Source organism: Pseudorca crassidens, chromosome 3 (assembly GCF_039906515.1).
Source record: "Pseudorca crassidens isolate mPseCra1 chromosome 3, mPseCra1.hap1, whole genome shotgun sequence".
Classification (NCBI taxonomy): Eukaryota; Metazoa; Chordata; class Mammalia; order Artiodactyla; family Delphinidae; genus Pseudorca; species Pseudorca crassidens.
The window spans coordinates 12,525,647-12,550,933 of NC_090298.1; the positions used below are offsets into that span (position 1 = coordinate 12,525,647).

The following is a 25,287-nucleotide window of genomic DNA, read 5'->3' on the forward strand; positions in this document are numbered from 1 at the left end:
GGCATCTTGGCGAGGCAGCTGGAATGTTGCACCAGGTGCTAATTATGAGTGATCTCAACTCGAAACCTTTAAAGTGTGAAGCAATTGAGGAAACAGAGTGGGATAGAAAGGGGAAAAAATCTTAAGAGTCTCATGTGAAAGCTGTGAGTAGGGACTTGCAGGTTTCAGTGGTCAGGTTTTTCTGCTAACTGTATGCATTTCGGTGGTTTGATGATAAAGGAGAAACAAAGCCCCCCACCCAGAAACAGTTTGAATGAAAGTAACAGGAGCCCCGTTCAGCCTAAAGCAGCGCTGTCTACACTTCTCTGTGGCCACCTCTGGTCCCTGTCATTGTCAAGGTCGTGGTGTGTTGTGCATTGGACATTATCGTGGGTGGGAGAAGAGCTTTGTGGCCCCCGCTCGTGTGCCATCTGGAATGGTAACATATAGTGTGGGCTGCAGCCACCCCCTGGGCCTGGAGGTGTGTGAGTTGCTTGTGGGCCCCTAGAAAGGTCCTTTAAGACGATGTGAATAAAGTTGAACAGGGACAGGCTGCTTGGGGGAATAATGGATAGTCTGAAGCATAATAACGCGTAGGGAAAATCTCTCTAACCATGGCAGCTTTCAGAATTGCAAATAAACCCAGAAGATTAATTGCTGCTCTGACCTACCTGAAAAGAATGTAGAAATGTGGGTGCCATGGGGTGTTTTCCCACCAGTGTTTTATTGTAAAAATTTTTAGACATGTAGTGAAGTTGAAAGAGCCTGAGGTGTTTTTATTTGGATAAAATAATGGCTGTCATTTATGGATTTGAAGGAAATGCAACTAGATGAATACACTCTGGAACAGAATTTCGTGGGATCCTGCGTGAGCTCTAACAGCGCTTGCAGTCCCTGCGTGTCAGTGGCCACAGAAGATGCCAGACATGACCACTGACATGCAGATGCGCCGAAGAAGATCACACCTCCTAAGTAGTTTTCCTCTTCCCAGGAGAGGGATCTCCGAATAGGTTAACTTTGTTCCCTCTTTTTAAATGCTCCGTCTTCTAGTTATGCTTCAGCTGTTCTCATAAACTCGGTAGGGAAAGGACCAGAACCTGGACATCATAAATAAGGTTTCCATCACAGCCACCCCTTTGACCCTCATCCAGTTCTCATTAAGAATTTAAATGTGATTAGGGTGACAGAGGGCTCAACTCTGTGACCCTGTGGTAAACGGTGTCACTGAAGGAAGCAGCCTTTCCGGAAGGAGGACAGCTCGGCTTTGGAGGGGTGTGTGCTGCGCGCCCAGCCTGCTCTTCTGTCTCTGTGGGTGTTCTTCTGTTGGTGTTCGTTTGTGGGTTTTTTTAATTTTTGAATTTTATTTTACTTTTTTTTTATACAGCAGGTTCTTATTAGTCATCAGTTTTATACACATCAGCATATACATGTCAATCCCAATCGCCCAATTCATCGCACCCCCACCCCCCGCCACTTTCCCCCCTTGGTGTCCATACGTTTGTTCTCTACACCTTTGTCTCAGTTTCTGCCCTGCAAACCGGTTCATCTGTACCATTTTTCTAGATTCCACGTATATGCGTTAATATACAATATTTGTTTTTCTCTTTCTGACTTCCTTCACTCTGTAGGACAGTCTCTAGATCCATCCACATCTCAACAAATGATCCAATTTCGTTCTTTTTATGGCTGAGTAATATTCCATAGTATATATGTACCACATCTTCTTTATCCATTCGTCTGTCAGTGGGCATTTAGGTTGCTTCCATGACCTGGCTATTGTAAATAGTGCTGCAATGAACATTGGGGTGCATGTGTCTTTTTGAATTACGGTTTTCTCTGGGTATATGCCCAGCAGTGGGATTGCTGGGTCATGTGGTAATTCTATTTTTAGTTTTTTAAGGAACCTCCATACAGTTCTCCATAGTGGCTGTATCAATTTACATTCTTACCAGCAGTTTTGGAAGTTTCCCTTTTCTCTGCACCCTCTCCAGCATTTGTTGTTTGTAGATTTTCTAATGATGCCCATTCTAACTGTGTGAGGTGATACCTCATTGTAGTTTTGATTTGCATTTCTCTAATAATTAGTGATGTTGAGCAGCTTTTCATGTGCTTCTTGGCCATCTGTATGTCTTCTTTGCAGAAGTGTCTGTTTAGGTCTTCTGCCCATTTTTGGATTGGGTTGTTTGTTTTTTTTTAATATTGAGCTGCATGAGCTGTTTGTAAATTTTGGAGATTAATCCTTTGTCAGTTGATTCATTTGCAAATATTTTCTCCCATTCTGAGGGTTGTCTTTTCGTTTTGTTTGTGGTTTCCTTTGCTGTGCAAAAGCCTTGAAGTTTCATTAGGTCCCATTTGTTTATTTTTGGTTTTATTTGCATTACTCTAGGAGGTGGATCAAAAAAGATCTTGCTGTGATTTATGTCAAAGAGTGTTCTGCCTATGTTTTGCTCTAAGAGTCTTATAGTGTCTGGACTTACATTTAGATCTCTAATCCATTTTGAGTTTATTTTTGTGTATGGTGTTAGGGAGTGTTATAATTTCATTCTTTTACATGTAGCTGTCCAGTTTTCCCAGCACCACTTATTGAAGAGACTGTCTTTTCTCCATTGTATATCTTTGCCTCCTTTGTCATAGATGAGTTGACCGTAGGTGAGTGGGTTTACCTCTGGGCTTTCTGTCTCGTTCCATTGATCTGTGTTTCTGTTTTTGTGCCAGTACCGTATTGTCTTGATTACTATACCTTTGTAGTACAGTCTGAACTCAGGGAGTCTGATTCCTCCAGCTCTGTTTTGTTTCCCTCAAGACTGCTTTGGCTATGCTGGGTCTTTTGTGTCTCCATACAAATTATAAGATTTTTTGTTCTAGTTCCGTAAAAAATACCATTGGTAACTTGATAGGGATTGCATTGAATCTGTAGATTGCTCTGGGTAGTAGAGTCATTTTCACAATATTGATTCTTCCAGTCCAAGAACATGGTATATCTCTCCATCTGTTGGTATCATCTTTAATTTCCTTCATCAGTGTCTTACAGTTTTCTGCACACAGGTCTTTTGTCTCCCTAGGTAGGTTTATTCCTAGGTATTTTATTCTTTTTGTTGCAATGGCAAATGGGAGTGTCCTTAATTTCTCTTTCAGATTTTTCATCATTACTGTATAGGCATGCAAGAGATTTCTGTGCATTAATTTTGTATCCTGCAACTTTACCATTTTCATTGATTAGCTCTAGTAGTTTTCTGGTGGCATCTTCAGGATTCTCTATGTATAGTATCATGTCATCTGCAAACAGTGACAGTTTTACTTCTTCTTTTCCAATTTGGATTCCTTTTATTTCTTCTTCTTCTCTGATTGCCATAGCTAGGACTTCCAAAACTATGTTGAATAATAGTGGTGAGAGTGGACATCCTTGTCTTTTTCCTGATCTTAGAGGAAATGCTTGCAGTTTTTCACCATTGAGAATGATGTTTGCTGTGGGTTTGTTGTATATAGCCTTTATTATGTTGAGGTAGGTTCCCTCTGTGCCCACTTTCTGGAGAGTTTTTATCCTAAATGGATGTTGAATTTTGTCAAAAGCTTTTTCTGCATCTATTGAGATGATCATATGGTCTTTATTCTTCAATATGTTAATATGGTGTATCACATTGACTGATTTTCGTATATTGAAGAATCCTTGCATCCCTGGGATAAATTCCACTTGATCATGGTGTATGATCCTTTTAATGTATTGTTGGATTCGGTTTGCTAGTATTTTGTTGAGGATTTTTGCATCTATATTCATCAGTGATATTGGTCTGTAATTTTCTTTTTATGTAGTATCCTTGTCTGGTTTTGGTATCGGGGTGATGGTGGCCTCTTAGAATGAGTTTGGGTGTGTTCCTTCCTCTGCAAATTTTTGGAAGAGTTTGAGAAGGATGGGTGTTAGCTCTTTTCTAAATGTTTGATAGAATTCACCTGTGAAGCCATCTGGTCCTGGACTTTTGTTTGTTGGAGGATTTTCTCTTTTTTTTTTTTTTGCAGTACACGGGCCTCTCTCTGTTGTGGCCTCCCCCTTTGTGGGGCACAGGCTCTGGACGTGCAGGCTCAGCGGCCATGGCTCACGGGCCTAGCCACTCCGCAGCATGTGGGATCTTCCCGGACCGGGGCACGAACTCATGTCCCCTGCATCAGCAGGCGGACTCTCAACCACTGCGCCACCAGGGAAGCCCTGTTTGTTCTTTAATTCTTCTAGGTCTTTGTTAAACATTTCTTGCATCTTCTCGATCTTTGCCTCCAGTCTTTTTCTGAGGTCCTAGATCATCTTCACTATCATTATTCTAAATTGTTCTTCTGGAAGGTTGTGTATCTCCACTTCATTTAGTTGTTTTTCTGGGGTATTATCTTGTTCCTTCATCTGGTACATAGCCCTCTGCCTTTTCATCTTGTCTGTCTTTCTGTGAATGTGGTTTTCGTTCCACAGGCTGCAGGATTGTAGTTCTTGCTTCTGCTGTCTGCCTTCTGCTGGATGAGGCTATCTCAGAGGCTTGTGCAAGTTTCTTGATGGGAGGGACTGGTGGTGGGTAGAGCTGGCTGTTGCTCTGGTGGGTAGAGATCAGTAAAACTTCAATCTGCTTGACTGCTGATGGGTGGTGCTGGGTTCCCTCCCTGTTGGTTGTTTGGCCTGAGGCAACCCAACACTGGAGACTACCTGCGCTCTTTGGTGGGGCTAATGGCGGACTCTGGGAGGGCTCACGCCAAGGAGTACTTCCCAGAACTTCTGCTGCAAGTGTCCTTGTCCCTGCCAGTGTCCTTGGCTACAGCCTCCCCCTGCCCCTGTAGGAGACCCTCCAACACTAGCAGGTAGGTCTGGTTCAGTCTCCCCTGGGGTCACTGCTTCTTCCCCTGGGTCCCGATGCGCACACTACTTTGTGTGTGCCCTCCAAGAGTGGAGTCTCTGTTTCCCCCAGTCCTGTCGAAGTCCTGCAATCAAATCCCGCTAGCCTTCAAAGTCTGATTCTCCAGGAATTCCTCCTCCCGTTGCCAGACCCCCAGGTTGGGAAGCCTGACGTGGACTCAGAACCTTTACTCAAGTGGGTGGACTTCTGTGGTATAAGTGTTCTCCAGTCTGTGAGTCACCCATGCAGCAGTTATGGGATTTGATTTTTACTGTGATTGTGCCCCTCCTACCATCTGATTGTGGGTTCTCCTTTGTCTTTGGATGTTGGGTATCTTTTTTGATGAGTTCCAGTGTCTTCCTGTTGATGATTGTCCAGCAGCTAGTAGTGATTCTGGTGTTCTCACCAGAGGGAGCGAGAGTACGTCCTTCTACTCCGCCATCTTGGTTCAGGGCCCTTATAAAGACTGAACCCCAGTCTTGTATTAGCTCAGTCCTTTTAGAATCCAGTCATTCCCTTACAATTTCTTTATCCTTTGGAGATGTTTTCTCCTTTTTCTTCCTTTCCAGATATTTGCTTTGAGTGAGAGGACAGCAATTTCAGCAGTTATAATCTCTTCACATCTTACTCGTGTTCGTTTGTGGTTTTATAAACATAAATCTTGGGGTTAGAACTAGATGAGAATGACGTTTCATAGACTACGCTTCCAGAGATGTCTTGGCCATTCATTCTCTCCCAACCTCGTCCACAGTGAGGGTGTGCACAGGATCAGAATGTCAGCTTGCAGAAATGGAGACACGACCACAAGGTTACTGATTTCACCAGTAGGCAGTGTCTACGGCTCCAGCCTCCACTTTGTTTGGTCATGTGTTATATCCCTTTATATTAAGAAGCTTCATAGCAAACTCGTTAGAATTACCTTTTTATAAATCAAAGAATTAAAGTGATTTGATTTTACTGCACCTGAAAATCTCCAATTTTCACTATTTAAAAAAATTATTAGAGCTGCACTGTCCAGTATGTTAGCCAGTCACCACATGCGGCTATTGAAATTACTTAATGTTAAATAAATTTATTAATAAAATAATTTAAAAATGGAATTAGGGACTTCCTTGGTGGTGCAGTGGTTAAGAATCCGCCTGCCAATGCAGGGGACATGGGTTCAAGCCCTGGTCCAGGAAGATCCCACATGCCGCGGAGCAACTAAACCCGTGCGCCACAACTACTGAGCCTGTGAGCCACAGCTACTGAGCCCACGTTCCACAACTACTGAAGCCCACGCGGCTAGAGCCCGTGGTCCATCACAAAGAGAAGCCACCGCAATGAGAAGCCCATGCATCACAACGAAGACCCAACACAGCCAAAAATAAATACATACATAAATAAATTTATTAAAAAAAGAATTAAATTTCACCTCATTAGTCACAGTATCCACATTTGAGATGCTCAGTAGCAGCTTGTGGCTGGTGGCTGGTGGCCTCAGCAGCACAGATGGGCGTTTCCATCACTGCAGAAATTCTGTTAGTGCTGCAAATGGTTTACCTTCAGAGTGAACCATAAATCTGATCACCTCGTTTTATCCATGACTGTAAGGGCCTCTATAATCAGATCATAGCCAAAAACAAAGTAACCAGGACTTGTATAGCTCTTTGAAATTTACAAAGCCCTTTAAATACAAAATCTCATTTCATCCTTAAATCAGCCCAGTGAAGGACATGGGACTAATGGTGTTAATGTCCTTATATTCTGTTTGGGGAGTGATTTACCCAAGCTGGGACTTTCTTCAAGGTCTAGGAGAGTCTTTTGCTCCTGACATGACAGCACACTGTTTCACAAACAAAGCACTTAGATTTATTTTCTTATAAAATTTCACGTTCAATAAAAAATTTTAGAAGTAACATTTACTTTGAATGTATCATAGTTATCATCTGGATAATTTTATCGTATGTCTGGGTTGAAATTTAGAGGAAGATATTACAAATACTGCATCAGTATTCCCTTTTGAGTTTTTTAAGGCAAATAATACACATGTAATTGTTCCCATTTTAATGTCATTTCACTTTATTAAAAGCATAAGTCTAATTCTTGGCTTGTAGTAAAACAAAAACAAGATTCTCATGTAATAGAAAGGGATTAGAATATATATCTGTATATATGAAAGAGAAGGATACTAATGAAAACAGGTGGAAGGTACTTAGAGTGATCACTGGCATATTTTGGTTCAGATTGAACCTGTCTTCTCCAAGTTACTCGGTTGGAGCCATCAGACCTGGATTCACAAGTAGAAAATGCATGATCCCTCCTGTGACTTTGCTGGGCCGAGAAGGGAGCCCATCTCCCTTAAAGGAACCAGGAGAGTGAGTGTGTTTATTAATACTCAGGGAGTAGAAATGATGAAAGAAAAAGAAAAAGTAGGGTAATCTCTCCTAGAAACGAAAGCAGAAAATGAGGAAATTAGAAATAAGAAAGGAAACTCCGAAGTTTGAATTCATATATGTATTATATGTATAAAATTCAACCAGTCTTAATTTTTCCAAAGAGGAGAAACCCCCTCTAAATAAGTATTTTAAACATTTACCTTCTAGGAAGTTTCTGTCCCTTTGTCTCCTGAATCGGTGTAACCACCTGTGCTCAGCTGATGCTCCATCAGGAGCTCCTGGCGGGCGTGAAATTCACTGGGTTGGGTGATCCCAGCACATTGGAAGCCCCTGCTCTCAGCAGATGGAGAGCAGTGCAATAAATGCTTCTGACAATAAGTTTGCTAATTAATTATTCAGGCTCTCCTTTTAAAGCTTTTGTATTAATCACTCTTCCCTTGTCTGCCTGCCTCACTTTTGCAAACCAGTCATCTTCTACTCAGCAGCACTGAAGTGACCATTCTGCTGAGCAGCAGAATCCCCAGCTCTGAAGCCGGTTCCTGGTTTGAATCCAGAGAAGCATTGAATTCCCTTTGCACTCTCCTGCCTCTACCCCCAGGCTGGCCAGACACATTTTGGTCCACATTTGAACATTTAAAGCATCAGAGAGTCCACTGGTGCTGTGATCTGGCTAGAGTGTAGCAGCGACTTTCTGTTGTCCTTCAGGAAGTGTCAGGCTCTGTGCTGGACATCCCCTTGGTGTTCCAAGCCCACAACATATTTGTCAGGATGGTAAGAGAGGTGTGTGCATGTGTGTGTAGGGGGTGTGTAGTAAAGTGGTCAGAGAGGTTTCTAAGCAAACACACCAGTGTCCCTCCCCCTCCCATATCCACAGGGCACATTATATTAATAGGCTCTAGGAGGTTCTATTCTATAGGTACCTGTTGAACTTTGACACCAAACTTGATTCTGGGATGCTTTTTCTTTGTGGAATGCCTGTTAACGTCGTCTTCCTTGGCTCTCCAGATAGGGATTGCTGCTCTGACTCTGATCTTTTTCGGGTGTTGAGCCTTTCAGAAAGCATTCAGGGACTGGAGCTTGGCCTTCAGAGTCTAAGGCTGCCATCTCAGAAATAAAAGACAAAAATTGTGCTTGTGCAAAAGTCCCTGTAAAAACCATGGCCAGGTTTATTTCTGTCATTGGGGTATTTTAATCGAGTGAATTTAGATGTGCAGAGTCCTTGTTCCACAAGATTTCTGTGTTACAAGCTATTCTGCCCTATGTTTTTAGAACTGGGCTATGTTTCTGCAGGTAAATACAGTCAGTACTTCTCCGGATACTTTAAGAAATTATAAGGAAGTTAAGTAACTACAGGCATACATAAAACTGCTCAAATGTTTCTCTTTACCGATAGCTTCAAAAACTGGGGTTGAATGTATTTTAGCGGTCGTCTTGGTACAGTAATATATTAGTCTGACACTTCTGCTTATTGTGAAGTGTCGTGTAACCAAAACTTGTTTTCACCTTGTTACATCAGAAGCGTTTTATCCTCCTTAGGAATATGTTCACCTCTGCTTTGTTTTGGGTGTCTCATAGTGGCCAGTGTGCAGGAGCAGTTAATTGCTGACTTGACCTGGCGACTGATGAATGTTGATGGTTAACCTCAGTCAATTTTGTATTTGAAAAAGGTTTACAATAATTTTAGAGTCGGCGTCACATGCAGTAATGGAAGAAGATGGAGTGAAATAGAGATCAAGAATGCTTATAATCATCAACTTGACCTAATTGTAGAACACGCCATCCAAGAAATACTTAGTAGAAATATGCCTAAGTAGTCATAAGTGTATTCATGCAGAGGGGGAGAGGCATAAAGAATTTTATTACTACTTCCATTGCCATGGTGATGTTAGGAGGAGCTGTAGAGGAGGGTACTGAGGACCTTCCCCTGGGCCTGCATCCATTTAGTCATGTTTGAAGCCATCAGAAGCCACATGCTATCAGAGGACACTTAATGCCCTGGGAATTAGTTTCGAGCCCTAGGATTTGCATACAGGTGTTTTTTTGAGCCAATACATTAATAATAAAGGGATTTTTATAAACAATTATTATTCAGGTGACTTGTCTATTTTAAGTTCCTAAAAATGTCATAAGTACCTGGGAGGTTATTCTCACATATATTTTAAGAGAATTATAGCATGTTTCTTACCTGGCAGGTCAGTTACCCTGTTTTAAATAGTCACCCTCTGCATTCCTTGATAAGTAGAAAGACGGCGAGGAACGAGAGTAAAGGAGGTGAAAGCCGGGGAAATATGTCGATGTCTGTTTGGCTTAATTGAAGTAGCGTCTTTAATTGGGCCTTGGGCTGCTTGCCTGGGACGCTTCCCCGCGGTGGATGCTGATAGGGTCCCCCTAGGAAATCTGGCAGTGATTTCTCAGCTGTTGATGAGTCCTGGGATGTGCTGGTGGCAGAGAAGAAGACAGGGTAGGTAGCAGCAGCGACCCAGGACGGCAGCCTGCAGCCCACACTCTCCTCGTTTACGTGCCAAGTGGGAAGAGCCCAGTGACTCCGCAGCCTCCCTTCCGTTCGGTGGGCACAGCTGAGGAGTTTCGGCCCCGTTCGCTTGGTCTCCCTTGATTCCTGTGTGTATTTGCTTTTGGAAAGATAGACACATGGACGCCCTGCTCTTCCTAATGATAGGTAGATGATTTCAGGAATCTTCCGTTGCCGTTTTAATGTAAGAGGAGAGCAGGAGGGCTGGACTACAGCTCCAGGAGTAGCAAGAGGCTGAGGGGAGGAAGTGGACGAGGCATCTCTGCTTTCCATGGCTAGCAGCGCAGAGCAGTTGGAAACACAGATTCAAATGCGCAACGGGAGAATGAACCAGGATGCCCCAAACCGCTAATGCAGGGCAGAGATGCTCCCAGGGGTGACCACAGAGCCACCTGAGGCTGTGATTTCAAATGCAGCTTCCTGGGCCCAGCCCCAGTTCTGCCAGAACCTAAGCTGGGCGAGGGGGAGGGGGGCGCAGAGTCCAGGAATCTGGTTTGAGAACTCATGTCAGTGCCATTTGAGATGGAGGCCCAACCGTGCTCTGTTCTTAGACACTCTCTCAACCACGCTTATTTCAAAACCACGTTAAAAAGTAGCTACTTCTCAATATCATTTGCTATTGGTAGACATGATCCTTTTTTTTTTATACCATCCCAGTATATGAGCAACGTGGACTCGTGGTGCAAAGCCTGTGGTGAGGTGGACCTTCCCTCCGAGCTGCAGGACCTGGAGGATGCCATCCATCATCACCAGGGAATATATGAGCACATCACCCTTGCTTACTCTGAGGTGAGTGGTCAGATCTACTTCAGCTGTAAAGCAACACTATTTCTGTGTCATAGCACTGAAAGTTGAAAAAATCAAATTTTTGGCTAGTCTAGAAGAAACTTACAAGTTTCGAGTTGAACTGAAGTTTCATTGTAACTTTTGAACTGGAGTTGGGGGTGAGGGCTAGTGAGTAAAACAGGACGGAGCAGAGAGCAAACTCTTCATGGCCCTGTGACGTTTGTGGATTTTCTTTAGAGTGCTTAGAGTGTCATCTGCTAAAATAAATGAAATTGTAATCTTGACTACATGTATTTAGGAAATAGTGTTTTGTGTGCTATTCAGTATAGTCCAACTCAATCTACTATTCCTGAATGAAACTTTCTAGAAAAGAGGGAAACCTGATGTACCTCATGTTCTGGATTTCAAAGCGTACACAGGGGCTTCCCTGGTGGCGCAGTGGTTGAGAGCCCGCCTGCCGATGCAGGGGACACGGGTTTGTGCCCCGGTCCGGGAAGATCTCACATGCCGCGGAGCGGCTGGACCCGTGAGCCATGGCCGCTGAGCCTGCGAGTCTGGAGCCTGTGCTCTGCAACGGGAGAGGCCACAACAGTGAGAGGCCCGCGTACCGCAAAAAAAAAAAAAAAAACATACACACTTTTTTCAAGTGTGTAAAGCCACTTGCTGTTCTAGGAATCTAAGTGGAGTGTTTTTCTTTCTTAGTTTAAATTAATTATTTAACATATCCCTGCTTTATTTTCTGCCACCTTCTGTGCCAGGCTTTGTTGTAAGGACATTATGTAATCACTTGTTTAATGCCTGCAGCTCTGGGGCGGGGACTCATACTAACCCGCTGTTACAAATGAGGAAAGCGTGGTGCAGAGGTCAGGTGACCTGTGCCTGGTTAACAGCTTGTAGGAGGTGGAGCGGGGACTGAACCCAGGCAGGCTGCCTGTGTGTTCTCAGCCACCACTGTGCTAGATGCAGTGACAACAACAAATACACGTAGGTCCGGGCAGGTCACTCTTGTCCACGTCGTGGTCCTCTGGCCCTGCCGACCAGTCTGCCTTTATGATACTGGTTAAGTTCCTGGAGGTGAGTGGGGAGTGGGTAGGAGTTCTGTGCGTGCTTGCTTTCAGCATCTGTAGTGAGCATCTGTAATACTATGTGCTCATGGGAAAGATTACTGTGAGACTCCAGTAAGAAAATGTTTCAAACCACCTGTCAGAGGGCTGAGCATGGAGTAGATGTTTAGGAAGTACAGTCAGCCCTCTGTAGCTGCAGGTCTGTGTCCTGGATGTGCGGGGTCACCTGTTCTGCGTGGTTGTAGAAAAGAGACTTGAGCATCCACTGATTTGGGTATCCGTGGGGGTCCTAGAACCATTCCCCCTTGTTACCAAGGTATGACTGTATTTACATCCAGATCTTCCTTTATTTGAGCCACATCCACACCTGTCAAAGTTGTTCGGCCATTTGATTTTCAGTCTGACACGTCCTGCTTCACCAAACAGCTGTCATTCTCGTGTCCTTGGGCCCATGTCTCCTGACCCCACCATGTCCGCGGGTGAATTAAATGAACGTGTGTTGCCCTACAATATTTGCTTCACAGTGTGGTCCAGTCTCCTTCCTGCCCGTGAAAGTTGATATCTACGTGTTTGTTTCTCTGGACACCTCTTTACTTAACATGATCCCTCTTTAACACTATTTTATGTTGTCATGCAATTAAAAAATAGTCAACTCTGTATTATGTTTCTTAATTTTGCATCAGGTGTTTATAAGCTAATTTGGTTATCTAGTTTATTAGAAACTGTATAAATAAGTGATAACTTTTTTAATAGGAAAAGTGAAGGTTGAACAAATCTGTATTTTTTTAATCATACTGATTCATGAGGAATGTGTGAGTTCCAAAGAGCATTAAGTGTGCCTAGTGTACCATCTCCATGCATCGTCTAATTTTGACCTGTAATATAGAAAGTGGATGAATGACCCTGTTATCCCTGGTATAACTAGGCCTTCACCCATCTTATTAATGATTTTCTTGGGAGCAGCTTTTCAGTTGCATTGGTAGGTTCCAGATTGCTATGGGATTGAACAGCTCACACACAAGGTGATTGGCAGGACTGGCCTACAGTCTTCACCTACAGGACTTGCCTCGGACTGAACCTGACCTGCCCAGTGTCATCCTCTGGCCTGGTGGCCGGTCAGCCTGCCCGCTGCCCCTTGGCACTTTTAGCAAAGAACAGAATTCTCTCACCATTCCCACTGCATTCTATAAAAATGGGGCATCTTAACATGGGAACTTAGGTTTACCTCTGGTGTGGTTTCATTAGATTTTAAATTGATACTAATAATTTAAAATGATTTGATGGCAAGTAGACAGCTTCCCAGGCTTAAACTGCAATTTTTAGCCTAAGAACATGTTTGCAACTGAGTTGTAAACTCAAGGAGATGGTGGTTGGGACTAGATGAACAGAAAAGACTTTCAGTAGAAGAGAATGAATTGAAGAGAAATTCAGTAGAAGAGAAATTTTTTTTTCCTTGTAAATTATTTAAATTTGGAGGTAGTTTCAGGCTGCAGAAAAGTGTTAGAACAGGAAGCTCCCGCATCGCCTCGACCGGATTTCCCAGTGGTTTGCGCTGTCCTCTCCCCCCGCCTCTCTCCAGCCCTCACATCGACAGTGACACAACACGACCATCCTGCCCACGGGCCATCCGTACTTCCCCCTGTCCCGGCTACGTCTCTTTCTCTTCTCCGGCCCAGCAGCATGCGGTACGTGCGTGGATGCGTCTCACTGGCCGCCTTCACACTGGAACATTCTTCAGTCTTTCTCTGCCTGTGTCTTTGACAGTCTTAGAGTTCAGGCCTTTCCTTCTGTAGGATGACCCTCAGCCTCCCACCCATGCAGTTTTCTTGGGGAGCTGACTGGGCCGAGTGTCACAGCAGGGGCGCAGGATGCTGACCCCTCCCTCGACTGCCGGTGTTAACCTTGACCACCTGGTGAGGTGGGCGGCGTCTGTAAGGTTTCTCCAAAGTAAAATCACCATGTAAAAATGCGTCTTGGATGAGCATGTTGTGGAGAGAGGCAGTGATGTAACACGACGTCTGTGCTTCCTCAGACTTCTCACGGCCTTAGCGTCCCTGCTGACTCCTGCCCACGACAGCGCCACTGTGATGCCGTCAGATGCTGGGGACCTATTTCCATCGTTCCTTCTGTATTCGTTAGGTGACCTTCTGCTGTAGGAAGGACTTTATTTCCTTTCTTCCCCATTTTTTAATTTATTTATTATTTCAGTATGAATCTATGAAATCTTATTATATTCCATGGGTTAAAATCCAGTACTCTGTTTAGACGCCTAAATTGTCCGTGTTTGGACAGTGGGACAACTTAGGCCTCATGTTTCTGTGTTTTTCTGATCTGTCCTTATGGTTATTTGAGCGTTACTACCTAGCATAACAGGATGTTCCCAGGCTCATCTTGTTCTTTTCCTGCCTCATCCCTGAGATCAGGCATCTCGCCAAGAGGTTCTGGTTCCTTGTAGTGTTGCATGGTGTTTAGAAACAGAGTCTGGCTGCTCAGGAGTGCTCACCTGCTTGTGGGGTGTCAGTGCTTCTAGGCCGTCTGAGCAGAGTCAGGAAGCATGTGAATGTAGATACCCATCCACCCACCCACCCACCCATTCATCCACCCACCCACCCACCCACCCATCCACCCACCCACTCACCCACCCATCCATCCAACCATCCCTCCCTCCATCCATGCATCCACCCATCCATCCACCCACCCACCCATCCATCCATCCCTCCACATACATCTACAGCTATTGCTATGTCTGTGTCTGTCTCTGTTTTAAAACCGCACATGTTCCTACTGACACTTCCGTCTCTAATCCAGTACCAGCCTTTCCCTTTCTGTTTATAAATCCCCTTTCAGATGGCGAGAAACCTGATTCCTTTTATCCTCGGTATATTAAGGTATTTGTTCGGTAAGTGCATTTGCTCTGTCTTCCCAGTCTCCCCCGTTCCCCTGGCCTCTGATCACCCCCAGTGCCCGTGCCCTTAGGAAGCCCAGCACGGGGTCACAGTGGCACCTCCACCCCTCACTGCTGCAGACCCTGGGCACTGGTTCCTCCATGCTAGGAGGGGAGGGGGAAGGGGGATGGGAAAGCAAGGATCACTCTTGTCTTTTCAGTGATCTTTTCTTTTCCTAACTCAGTGGTTTTCTAACCTGAGCATGCTGGTTATAAATGCGGCTTCTCGTACTCCACCCCCAGAGATAGTGAATCGCCATCTTTAGTGGGTTTCCCAAGTGGTCCAGGGACTCTGATGCAGATGCTTTACAGCCCACACACTGAGACATATTCCCTGCCTGGCTCTCAAGAGCTGCCGGCCTGCCCAGGAGGCACTCATCCCACAGAAATTTCTTGCGCCCCTGCCATGGGCACAGGTCACTTAGGAGGAGGAATATTGGTAAGCAGGGCTTGTGCTTCCTTTTTCTTTCACCTACTTTTCCTTTCCTTTCCTTCCCTCCTCCCTTTCTTTCTCCCTCCTTCCCTCCTCCTTCCTTCCTTCCGCAATTTTTTTCTTTAAATAGTTACCTACAGCTTCTAGTCTCCGATGACAAAAGTTTGCAGTGGAAACTTTCCCAGCCCTGTTTTTCTCCCGCAGGACACAAACACCTGCTTCTCTGTGCTTTAATTAGACCTGTCCCGTGTTCCTGTTTGTGCTGCAGCAACAGGAGCATGCCCGTGCCTCGCCAACAGGAGCTTGCTTCAGTTCACCAGGTTTGGGGCTAATGCTGTCTGATGTAGTTGAGCGCAGGAGAGTGAAGCAATGCGAACATCTGGGATGAGCTGTAGGTGTAGAAACAGCACAGAGAGTAGTCATTTGCAACATCTTATCTTAAGCAGACTTACCAACTACTTTCTCAACAAGCTAAATTCATAGAAGTGGTTTTTATCTCAGTACAGTGTGCCCGTGTCATCTGTAACCCTAGCCCCTGCCATCCGAGTTGTGACGTGAGACTGTGTACCGAGCGTCCAGCCACCTGCCCGTGGTCTTCGCCACAGCAGTCCCAGGCGGGAATTCTTGGAGCAGAGGAGGTGAAATGCCACGTCCACCGTGGCCCGCCCTGATCCAGTGTGACTTCAGGGTTTAGTTTCTGCATCAGTTTCTCAATTTAACAAATATTAAAATGTCAGTTTACCAGTTTAACACATTTCTCAATTTAACTTACTGCACACTTCAACAGCACCTTGTAGAAGTGACTGATAGGCTGCCTGAAGAGCTGGTAGAGCTCCTTTCTTAAGGAGCTGTACAAGTGGGTGATGGCGCGATGAGGGTTATTACCCTAAAAGAAAAGCAAACAGAAAAATGAGTCACCTCGGTAGTAAACATCCTGAAATCCTGTCGGTGATGTGTGACAGCTTGCCTGCCTGGGTAGAGAGCAACTTCTATAGAGCGGTTATTTCAAAGCCCCATTAAGTATTGCAGCATCGCTGTAGACGTGCAGGTGCCGGAGTCAATGTCGGGCACAGCATCAGAGCCAACAGACCATCCGGGGGTCTCTCTCTGCATCCCCAAACTTCAGGCCTCGCAAGGGCTTGAAATATAGAAGCGACAGAGGTCAGGCCCACGTGGAATCTGTAGAACATGCATGTTCTCTGCATACAGTTGACTTAACTGGCTCAGCTGTGCCAGCCAGCTCCTTGTCTGGGTCCTGTTTGGGTTTTCCCTTTCTGAGGATCCCAGGTAGAGGTGTCAGCGAGCCAAGCATGCTTAGGTTGATCTGGTTCTGAGTAAGAAATCTAATAGCGGAAAGAAACGGAAATAGGCTTTCAGAATTCCATCCTAAGAGCTTTGCCTGAAGAAAACCATCTCAGCGGGGAGTCCCAGCCTCTAAAGGTAAGGATACTGGGTGGCCTCCCTGGGGTGTGGGAAGCCAGCATGCAGCCTTTCAGAAGGTCATTGGCCAGCGTTAGTGGCAGCAGCTTCTTTGCGGAGCCATCTTAAGACCGGTTTACGCTCCTGACTCAAAGACAAAGTGTTCATCGCTTTGGCTGCGGAGTGTCAACCACAACTGCACAGTAAGCTGTATGCTCACATGCGACCATTCATAACTCCTTCCTGCTTTCCTAGACCCTGGACTTGAGAATAACTTCGTGAGAGTTGGAGGGGGTAGTGGGGCTGTGAAACATTCTCAGGCTCAGCATGGAGGGCTGTGCCCTGCAGGCTGTGATGAGCCACACCCAGCGAAGGAAGCCAAGCGGGGGGATGCTGGTTTGAGTCAATGCATAAAAGATTTGAAGAAGGACCACAGTTTCTTTACGACACGCTGAGTGTAGTCATTTCTAGCCGTGCCTTTATGCGGTTCATGTATTTTGCCTACATTGGTCATACCTTGGGAATACTGTTGGAGCACTGTTAGACCTGATATAGCACCACATTTGGATATAACTGACCTTTCACAGGTCATACTTGGTCCTTGGGTGGTGGTTTTTGCTACCTTGAGCAATAATCTCCAGGTACTGGTCTCTTTCTGTAAATCAGAGCAGCATTCTGTGTGTGAGTGAAGAGTACTCCTCCTGGAGGCTCTGAGCTCTAATTTGATCTAGTGGGAAATGTAGAGACCCAAGTACCGGAAATAAGAACGGGCAAGCCTCTTTGAGGTTTGGCGGAACGTTTTGTAGGGTGGTACACAGGAATCCAAGTTACATCTTATGTGAAGTTTTGATTAAAAGTAAATAATCAAGAACCGGACCACTGTTCTTGACTTTAAACAGTTAAGTTTCCTCTTAAATATTAAGAACGAACGTAGCTATGATATGGTAAAATTTTAAACTTCAACCCCTTCTTTTCCTTTTTTGCATTTTTCTTAACTCATTTAGGTATTAGAGTGTATTAGTTCACATATTTATAAAATGTTACTCTTCGTAAAATGTTACTTCCGCTGCCTTTCAAGTCCCTGAGCGCTGTATTGCAAGAGGAACAAAGAGCAGAATGTGAAAAAATGGCCCAATTTGATGTTTTCAAAAATTACAGCAGTTAAGTCCTGCTTTTTGATAGTAAAGGTTGATCTCCTTTTTTTTACAGCTGTGGTCTCTTTGTGGGACAGGGTTTGACTGCCTGAAAGCTAAAAACACGTTTTTAGACAAAACATATAACTTAAGTAAATTAATTCACCTGGTTCTATAGTTAAGAAATTCAGAACTGTATCACATACCATAAACTTATATATATTCATTGTTTTAGTCCTTAAATTATATATGAATAATCTGCTATTTTCAGTTTTTTATTTCATTGGTTTTCTGCTGGTTGTTCTGTACCATTTAAAAGTCCTTATTTTTATACAATAGAACAGTCATCTTTATAAAATTCTAGCATGTTTTCCCCTATATAGTACTCCTGTACTTATAAAGACAAAGGTATTTTGCTAAAACTTTCTAAAATTTATACATGGTATTCTTCGTGTGCTTAAATAATACCTTTTAAATTGACAAACTTGTGAATGCTACACTGAAATAGAGTAGAACTATTTCTGAAAGCTTTATTGGAGAATTGCTGCGTATGAACACACATCTGGAGTTCCATGGGGTCTAGTTTTGGTGCAACAGGTGTCCTCTTGACTGGGATTTTTTTCTAGCCACTTCTGCTGGCACACTCTCTACCCACAAGCGACAGTGCCAGCAGGGGCACCAACAGAGACAGTTTAATCCCTGCTTAGGGGTACCCAGAAGGCAGAGCTTTGCTTCATGTGTTCCTTTATATTAAGGTGATTGTGTGTTCACGTACTCAGTCATTGCCTCCCGCCCCTCCACCATGAGTAGGCATGTTGTTCTAAACCCAGTAATAATGTCTGCTCTCGAGCTCTGTCAGACAGTTGCAAAGACACCCAAGAAAGATTAGTTGGAATATTCTCTCTCGGATTATTTATTTATTCTCAGTAGTAGAATATTAATAGTGTCACATGGATGCCTTTGGAAACTTGGTAAGGGCCGGGAACCCATTTGTCATTTTGTATTGTGGTTTAAGATCCAAAACAACGGCTTAAGATAGAGGTTTACTTTTTACCAGTGGGAAAGTCCCAGGGCTTGCATCCCAGGGCTGGTATGGTAGCTCTGTTAGTAAGAGGATCTCTGAATCCTTTTGTCTTTTTACTTTGCCTCTTTTAGCAGGTGGGCTACCATCCTTAAGGTTACCTCAACGTCATCAGTAGCTGCTGAAGCTCCAGCCATCTTCACCAAGTTATTGGCAGCAGGGAGGAGAAAGAGGCAAGGGGGTAACGAGCATACTCAGCCCCCTAGGCAGCTTTCCTGGAAGCCCCATTCAGCATTTTTTACCTCCGTTACGTTAGCCACTCCTACTTGGAAGCGAGTCTAGGAAATGCAGGTTTATAGCTGGAGTATTGCTGTTCCTGACTGTGGGGTTTGGCTATCAAGGAGGGAGGGGCAAGTGGACTTTGGGGAAGCAGCTCTCAGTTTCTGCCACACCTTCTGATGTATATATCCTTCTGGCACATGTTCACCAAGTCATATGCTCTGGTGTATGTTTCCTGACTTACGCATATTATAAGGAGTAAAACTCAGAGGAAATATTTATAAGGAATTCTTTCTAGGCTCTGTACAAATGCGAAATGTGTAACTTGGAGTATTGGCCCTCAGTCCTAAGAAATGCTGCATCCCCATTGTTTAACTGAAATTTTAGGGTACCTGCTCAAATAAAATGTATGGGTAATTATTTTCAGAAAATATTTATATTTGTATATATAAATTACTTATATGCTACAATATGAATGAGAGACAAAAGGTGATTTATGATAAAATGTGTTTCAGTCTATAAATGCCTAAGTACATGCAAAATGGAGGAGAAAGCAATTAGATATTCAGGTGCTTGCAATATATATAAAACCATTGTGAATATGGCAACTACAAATGCAGACTGGACATGTGTTATATTAATACTTGTGACTCAAATACTGAGAATGGTATTATTGTGCTGGTATTTTAAAACTGTAAGCAACTCTTGTAAAGTTTCAAAGAAGACCAAGCACTGCCTTCCTTTGATTAACATGGTTAACTGCATTCCTGGAAAAATCAGTGTATATTGGAGTAGGTGAAAAAAAGAAAAAGAAAAAGAAAAAAACCCTCCATGTTTATATGTCAAATAGAGCCTAACTCACATTATTACAAAAAGCAGGATGATTTTGAGGTAATATCCTGCCTCTGTGAATCTGTCACAATAAGTCCCTTCCCCCAAGTCAGTCACTGTGCCTCCCCTCCCCCAGATCATTGTATCAAAAGTGCCCAGGCAAGTTTCAGTGACTCTTGGGGGCAACTCCCTGCTTTGGAAGACTTGCATTTCCTCTGTTTTTGTTTGTACGGGTGCCCGACACAACTGCTGCGGTTCAGTTGGTTCCTTTTTTTCCCCTGTTCTCTTTGGTTATGTCAGCTTGGTTTGTTTCTGCTTCAGTTTTTCTAACTTGATGTATTAAATCAGTTTTAATCTACAAAGGCTGGTAGCCAGCCTTCCTAAGGAAGTCAGCACTTCAAACAAAGGTCTCCGAATCAGGCATTAGGAAACAAACATGTTGCATTCTAGCAAGATTTAAAGTTGTAAGAGGATTAAAGGAAGAGATTAGAAAAATCCACAGGCCTCTCATTTGCCACCAGTTTTTGGTTGCTAAAGGCTTCCTTTGGCCTGTCCCATTCACCCAGTGCCCCCCTCTCCTCTGTCCTAAGGGTTTGCCCCTGAACCCTGTCTGCGTCTGTTAACAAGCCTCCCTTTCGGGACTCCCTTGGGGGCACAGTGGTAAAGAATCCGCCTGCCAATACAGGGGACACGGGTTCGAGTCCTGGTCTGGGAAGATCCCACATGCCGCGGAGCAGCTAAGCCCGTGTGCCACAACTACTGAGCCTGAGCTCTAGAGCCCTCAAGCCACAACTACTGAGCCCGCGTGCCACATCTACTGAAGCCCATGCGCCTAGATCCTGTGCCCTATGGCAGTAGAAGCCACCGCAATGAGAAGCCTGCGCACCGCAACGAAGAGTAGCCCCCGCTCACCGCAACTAGAGAAAGCCTGTGCGCAGCAACGAAGACCCAACGCAGCCAAAAATAAATAAATTTATTTTTTAAAAAATCAAGGCTCCGTTTCGCTCCTCCTTTCCGTAGAAACCCAAGGAGGCTTTCAGATTCGGGAGGATCTGAGCAGGATCCTGGTCATGAGGACTGGCTTAGGGAACACCCTGAACCACACGCACAGCCCAGCTACATTATGTGCACCACGTCCTTCTTTTTGTCCAATCGGATCCTATAGTTTCTCCTACATCTGGCATAATCATTCATACGTTTAAATGTAAAAAATACATAATGCTTTTCTTTCCATATTCTACCCTCACCTTTTCTTACTTTTTCTGGTTAGTCTGATTGCTTTCATTTAATTGTACTTTGATAGTTAACTGCTGTAATACAGCACTGAAATCTCCTTTAAGAAATGATGGCATTTTAATTAAAATTGCTTCTTCTAAGTTAATGAACCAAATAAAATGGCACTTTTTAATTTTCTTTTTTATTTTGTGAGGTAAAATTGCTATCCAACTGTGTCAGAAAGTGAAGGTACATATTCTTTGCCTGGTGCTAGATTATTGATTTCTTTTCAAGTGAGCTTTCAGATTCAGCATTAAAATTTTGCTCCATTGTGATTGTTGTATTCTCGCTAACATAACTCAAGAAAAGTATTACTTTCAAATTTTAATTTGCAGATATCGGAGCAATGAAATTTTATGTCAGCGCATATGTCATTTAAGGCAAAATACCATGTTTATTTATTAAGACTAGCATCTGGTACAGTGTTTCGTGATGATGAATGTTCTTTTAGTTCCGTGTTTTACCATACTTGGTTTTGTGATGTAATTGAATAACTGATGGATTTGTTTTCAATTTTATTTTGTTCTTTATATAATATGCTTTTGAATGAAACTGCGGTTTATGTCTGTGTGTGTGTGAGCATGTGTCTGTGCAAGTGTGTGCACACGTACTGGAGGACAGGTTCTGCAGCATGGCCTGGGCAAAGCCTTGGGTCCAGAAGAGTTGCTGGTTTATAATCGCTCGTCTGTCCTGCCGGCAGGTGAGCCAGGACGGGAAGTCACTCCTTGACAAGCTCCAGCGGCCTCTGACTCCTGGCAGCTCCGATTCCCTGACGGCCTCCGCCAACTACTCCAAGGCCGTGCACCATGTTCTCGACGTCATCCATGAGGTGCTGCATCACCAGCGGCAGCTCGAGAACATCTGGCAGCACCGCAAGGTCCGGCTCCACCAGAGGCTGCAGCTGTGCGTTTTCCAGCAGGACGTTCAGCAGGTGGGTCTCGTGGACCCCTGTCCTCGCGGGGCGACTTGTGCCGAGTGAGAGTGTAGGTGGGCGTGTCGTCATAGGGCGCCTGCCTGTGCTGATGAAAGTAAGCTAGGCCAGACGGGAGAGAGAGACACACACAGACACGCACGCACACACCACACACACGCGTGCACATCTCCTTTCTTACCATGAGTGAAAGTGGCGCTTCGAGAACGTGTGTTCAGGCTGCTGTCTGCCACGAGCTCATAGGCCTGGAACACAGGAGACGATGCAGCGCCTAACCCGGGGCCCCTCTGTTTTGTTCTTGAAACAGGTCATCCTTAGTTATGTTTATTTGTGAGAATAATGCCTCTGGAGCTTATACCGAGGCGCTGGTACAGTTGAAGATCTGTCTGCCCTTCAGTTATTTAATGATAAGCTCATCGTGCTTCTCTCCCCGCCTGGTGGATATTGCAGTCCGAGGGGCACAGGGGGGCTTAATAAATAGTCGTCTGATTAATGAAAAACGGACTTTTACAGTCATTCATTTCTAAGCAGTTGACATCTTTGTTGTTGTTACAAAAGTAAGAGTAAGCCCAGTCCCGATACTATTTATTTCCTTGTTATGAAATACGGAAGATTGTCCTGCTACCAGGGTTTTGAGGATTAACGCTGTGGGAGCTTATGAAATATGATATAGCTTTAGTAATAAATAAGATAAAAGTTGTGTCTTTGCCCTAAAACAGAGGAGAGAGCAAGGGTGTGGATGAGGTGTCAGTCTGGATGAGGAATTCTGGGGTGCAGGGAAGCCTGTGGCATCCAGGAGAGTTGGTGTGAAGCCACAGTGATGGGTCGGGAACAGAGCCTGTGTCCCCTCCCTGGGTGTCCCAGAGTCCGGGAGCACTGCTTAGACAGGCAGAGGCTCAGACTGCGTTCTGCCGAGTATCACCTGCCGCTGAGGGGGTTGTCTGCGGACGGACGGAGGCGTGGAAGTCGTGCGGTGTCCTGACGACACGTAGGTCCTCCATATGCACTGACCATCATTCTTCTAGTAGTGGGAATCTGGTGAGTTCCAGATCCTTTTCACTGCTCTATAATTTTTAATTTTCACATAGTATGCTTTGATTTTACTGATGGCTTTTGAGTTCTCTGAAGGTTGCACATACAAAGCGCCATAGGAACAATCATTTTGATACTGTGCATGCGTCTTTACGGTGTTGTTTTTGTTGAAGAAGGTAATTGCCAGGGAAAGAAGATGGAGGAGTCAAGGTCTAGAAGTTACTGTGAGAACTGAAATTGTGAGGTTGAAAGCACCAATATCAGTTTTTCTTAATTGTCCAAAAACTGTCAAAGTGTGGAATGTTAATAGCTTAAATGTAATTATTAAAGGATTTCCCCCTCCTACCTCCGTATCCCTTGGATCAGCTGTTCATTACGTGTCCATGGGCCAGCACACTTTCTGGACTTGTGTCTGGAGCAGCAGCTGGGCACCCCCTTTTCTCCCCCCAGCTCTCATGGCTCCTTGGGGCGCCCAGTCATATAAGAATAAGCCACTGGGCTGCTTACGTCAGAAGAGGAAGCCTTTGGGAACAGGCTGTTGAGAAAATCATCTAGCTTGGTGCGAGGTACTTACTGTGCTTGAATTCGAAAACAGCAAACATGCATTTTTGCAGGTAGAAAGGTAATTTTGATAATTACGAGGCCAGTTCTTTAAGCTGTTAATTTTTTTTTCTCAAGAGCCAGAACAGGGTTGGATGTCGGCAGGAGAGAGTGTTTTGCAGTCCATGGCACTATTAGCATTCTGAAGAAATGATAATTGCTGTTTAAGGGAAACATTTTGTCGACTAAATGATCCGGAATAGTTTGGACTCATTATGCAAACGGAAAATTGCTCTGTCAGCTTGTGAAGCCAGGAGCGAAGTTGATAAGATTAAGCAAAGCAAACAGTTTGCTTAGGAGGAGTCCTTAGGATGTCAGAACTGAAAATGTGTTTCTGAAACTCAAGAAATTAATCACACACAGGGAAAAATTTTGCCATCTTGAGCATAAAGGAGGAAAGGTAAGCTGAGGATAAGTGAGGAAAAGAAAATAATGCTTTAGAAAGATGTTGTCAGCAGAAGATAAATTTGTAAAGACAAAAACAATCAAACTCCACAGAAACATAATAAGCCAATTAGAGATACCACAAGTGGTTTTTGTTCGGTTGCTTTGGGTCGTGAAAAGGCATCTGTAAATACTGAGGAAAAAGAAAAGCAGCTTACCACAAAAGAGGTAAGGATGATGACATTCTTGTGAAGACAGCCCTCCAAGAAGTGTATATGCTCGTCTGTGGAGAAATACTTGAAAGAAAAGACGTGAGACCATTAATGGCGTGTGCCCTTGAGGAAGGGGTGGCATGGGGGATTTCATTTTTAAAACGCGTAATTTTGGTTTAGTGGTTAGTGGTTTTTTTCCATAACAAGCAAAGGCAATTCCATAATTTCTGGATGGACAGTGTTTTGGACAGGAGTCAGGCGCTGTGGGGTACGGGGTGTGAAGCTACCGTCCCAGAGCACTGAGCATGGGTCCCAGTCAAAGGTTGGGGGGCGCAGGTGGTAGGAACACTTGCTGAAGACTTGCCCAAGCACATGTCCTGCCTACTGGACAGCCTTAACCTTGGTCATCATTAGCTTAAAAATAAAATTAATACCATTTGTCATATTTCTTGGTGGTCAAATAATATGCCTATTCCCATTGCCTTTTGTTTACTGTTAGAGCAACCCCCAGTGGATGTTTGGTTGAATTCGTGAATGAAGACTTGTCCTACTGCCAAGCGGTGTTTTCCAGTTTAGGGTATGCTTTCGTTTTCTCTAACAGCATAATTGATCACTGCTGCACTTGTTCAAGTGAGATGACAGTTTTGGAAGCAGTCCACAGCAGGATGCCATCAAACCCGTTCTCCTGCTCACTGGTGCAGTCTGCCTGCCTCTTGGGCTGGTGGAATTTAGCTGCTCCAACATGGTGTGTGAGGTGAATAGGCCCCGGAAATCTGCTTTCCTGAGGCAGGCTGACTCCCCCCAAAGAAGCCCCTCAGACGAGGAGCCCTTCTCCTAAAAAAGCCTCTGGCTCCCCCATATCCCTTCACCCGCACAGACTTACCTCTTGGAAAAACTCCTTCCAGGTTGGTGTTGGGCCATTAGCTAATATTCTGAAAAAATGGTCAAGAAAATCTAGTCCACTCTAGATTCTTCTCGTCCACACTTCATCCTTTTTTCCAAAATATCTAAAATTGAATGTGTGGTATTCTGAGAGGTACAGAGGTAAATATGTTGACTAGCTCAACCTTCCTTTTCTCAAGGAATTCCAGCCTAGTGAGAGTGGATGGTTTAATAGTCTCATAAATTAGCCCGTGACATGCTCAGAGTTGGCGTGTGTGTCTTTGGTTGTCATGAGGTGTGATTTTG

The 25,287-nt window shown here is 44.3% G+C and overlaps 1 protein-coding gene across 6 annotated transcripts in view; it reads left to right on the forward strand.

Moving 5' to 3' along the window:
• Positions 1-25,287, forward strand: part of TRIO (trio Rho guanine nucleotide exchange factor) — a 369,954-nt gene that overhangs the window by 165,337 nt on the left and 179,330 nt on the right. For all 6 annotated transcript variants that reach the window (XM_067730390.1, XM_067730392.1, XM_067730389.1 and 3 more), the window contains 2 exons: positions 10,413-10,544; positions 21,641-21,871. In XM_067730390.1, the coding sequence (XP_067586491.1) occupies positions 10,413-10,544; positions 21,641-21,871 (363 nt within the window). The remainder of the gene's footprint in view (positions 1-10,412; positions 10,545-21,640; positions 21,872-25,287) is intronic.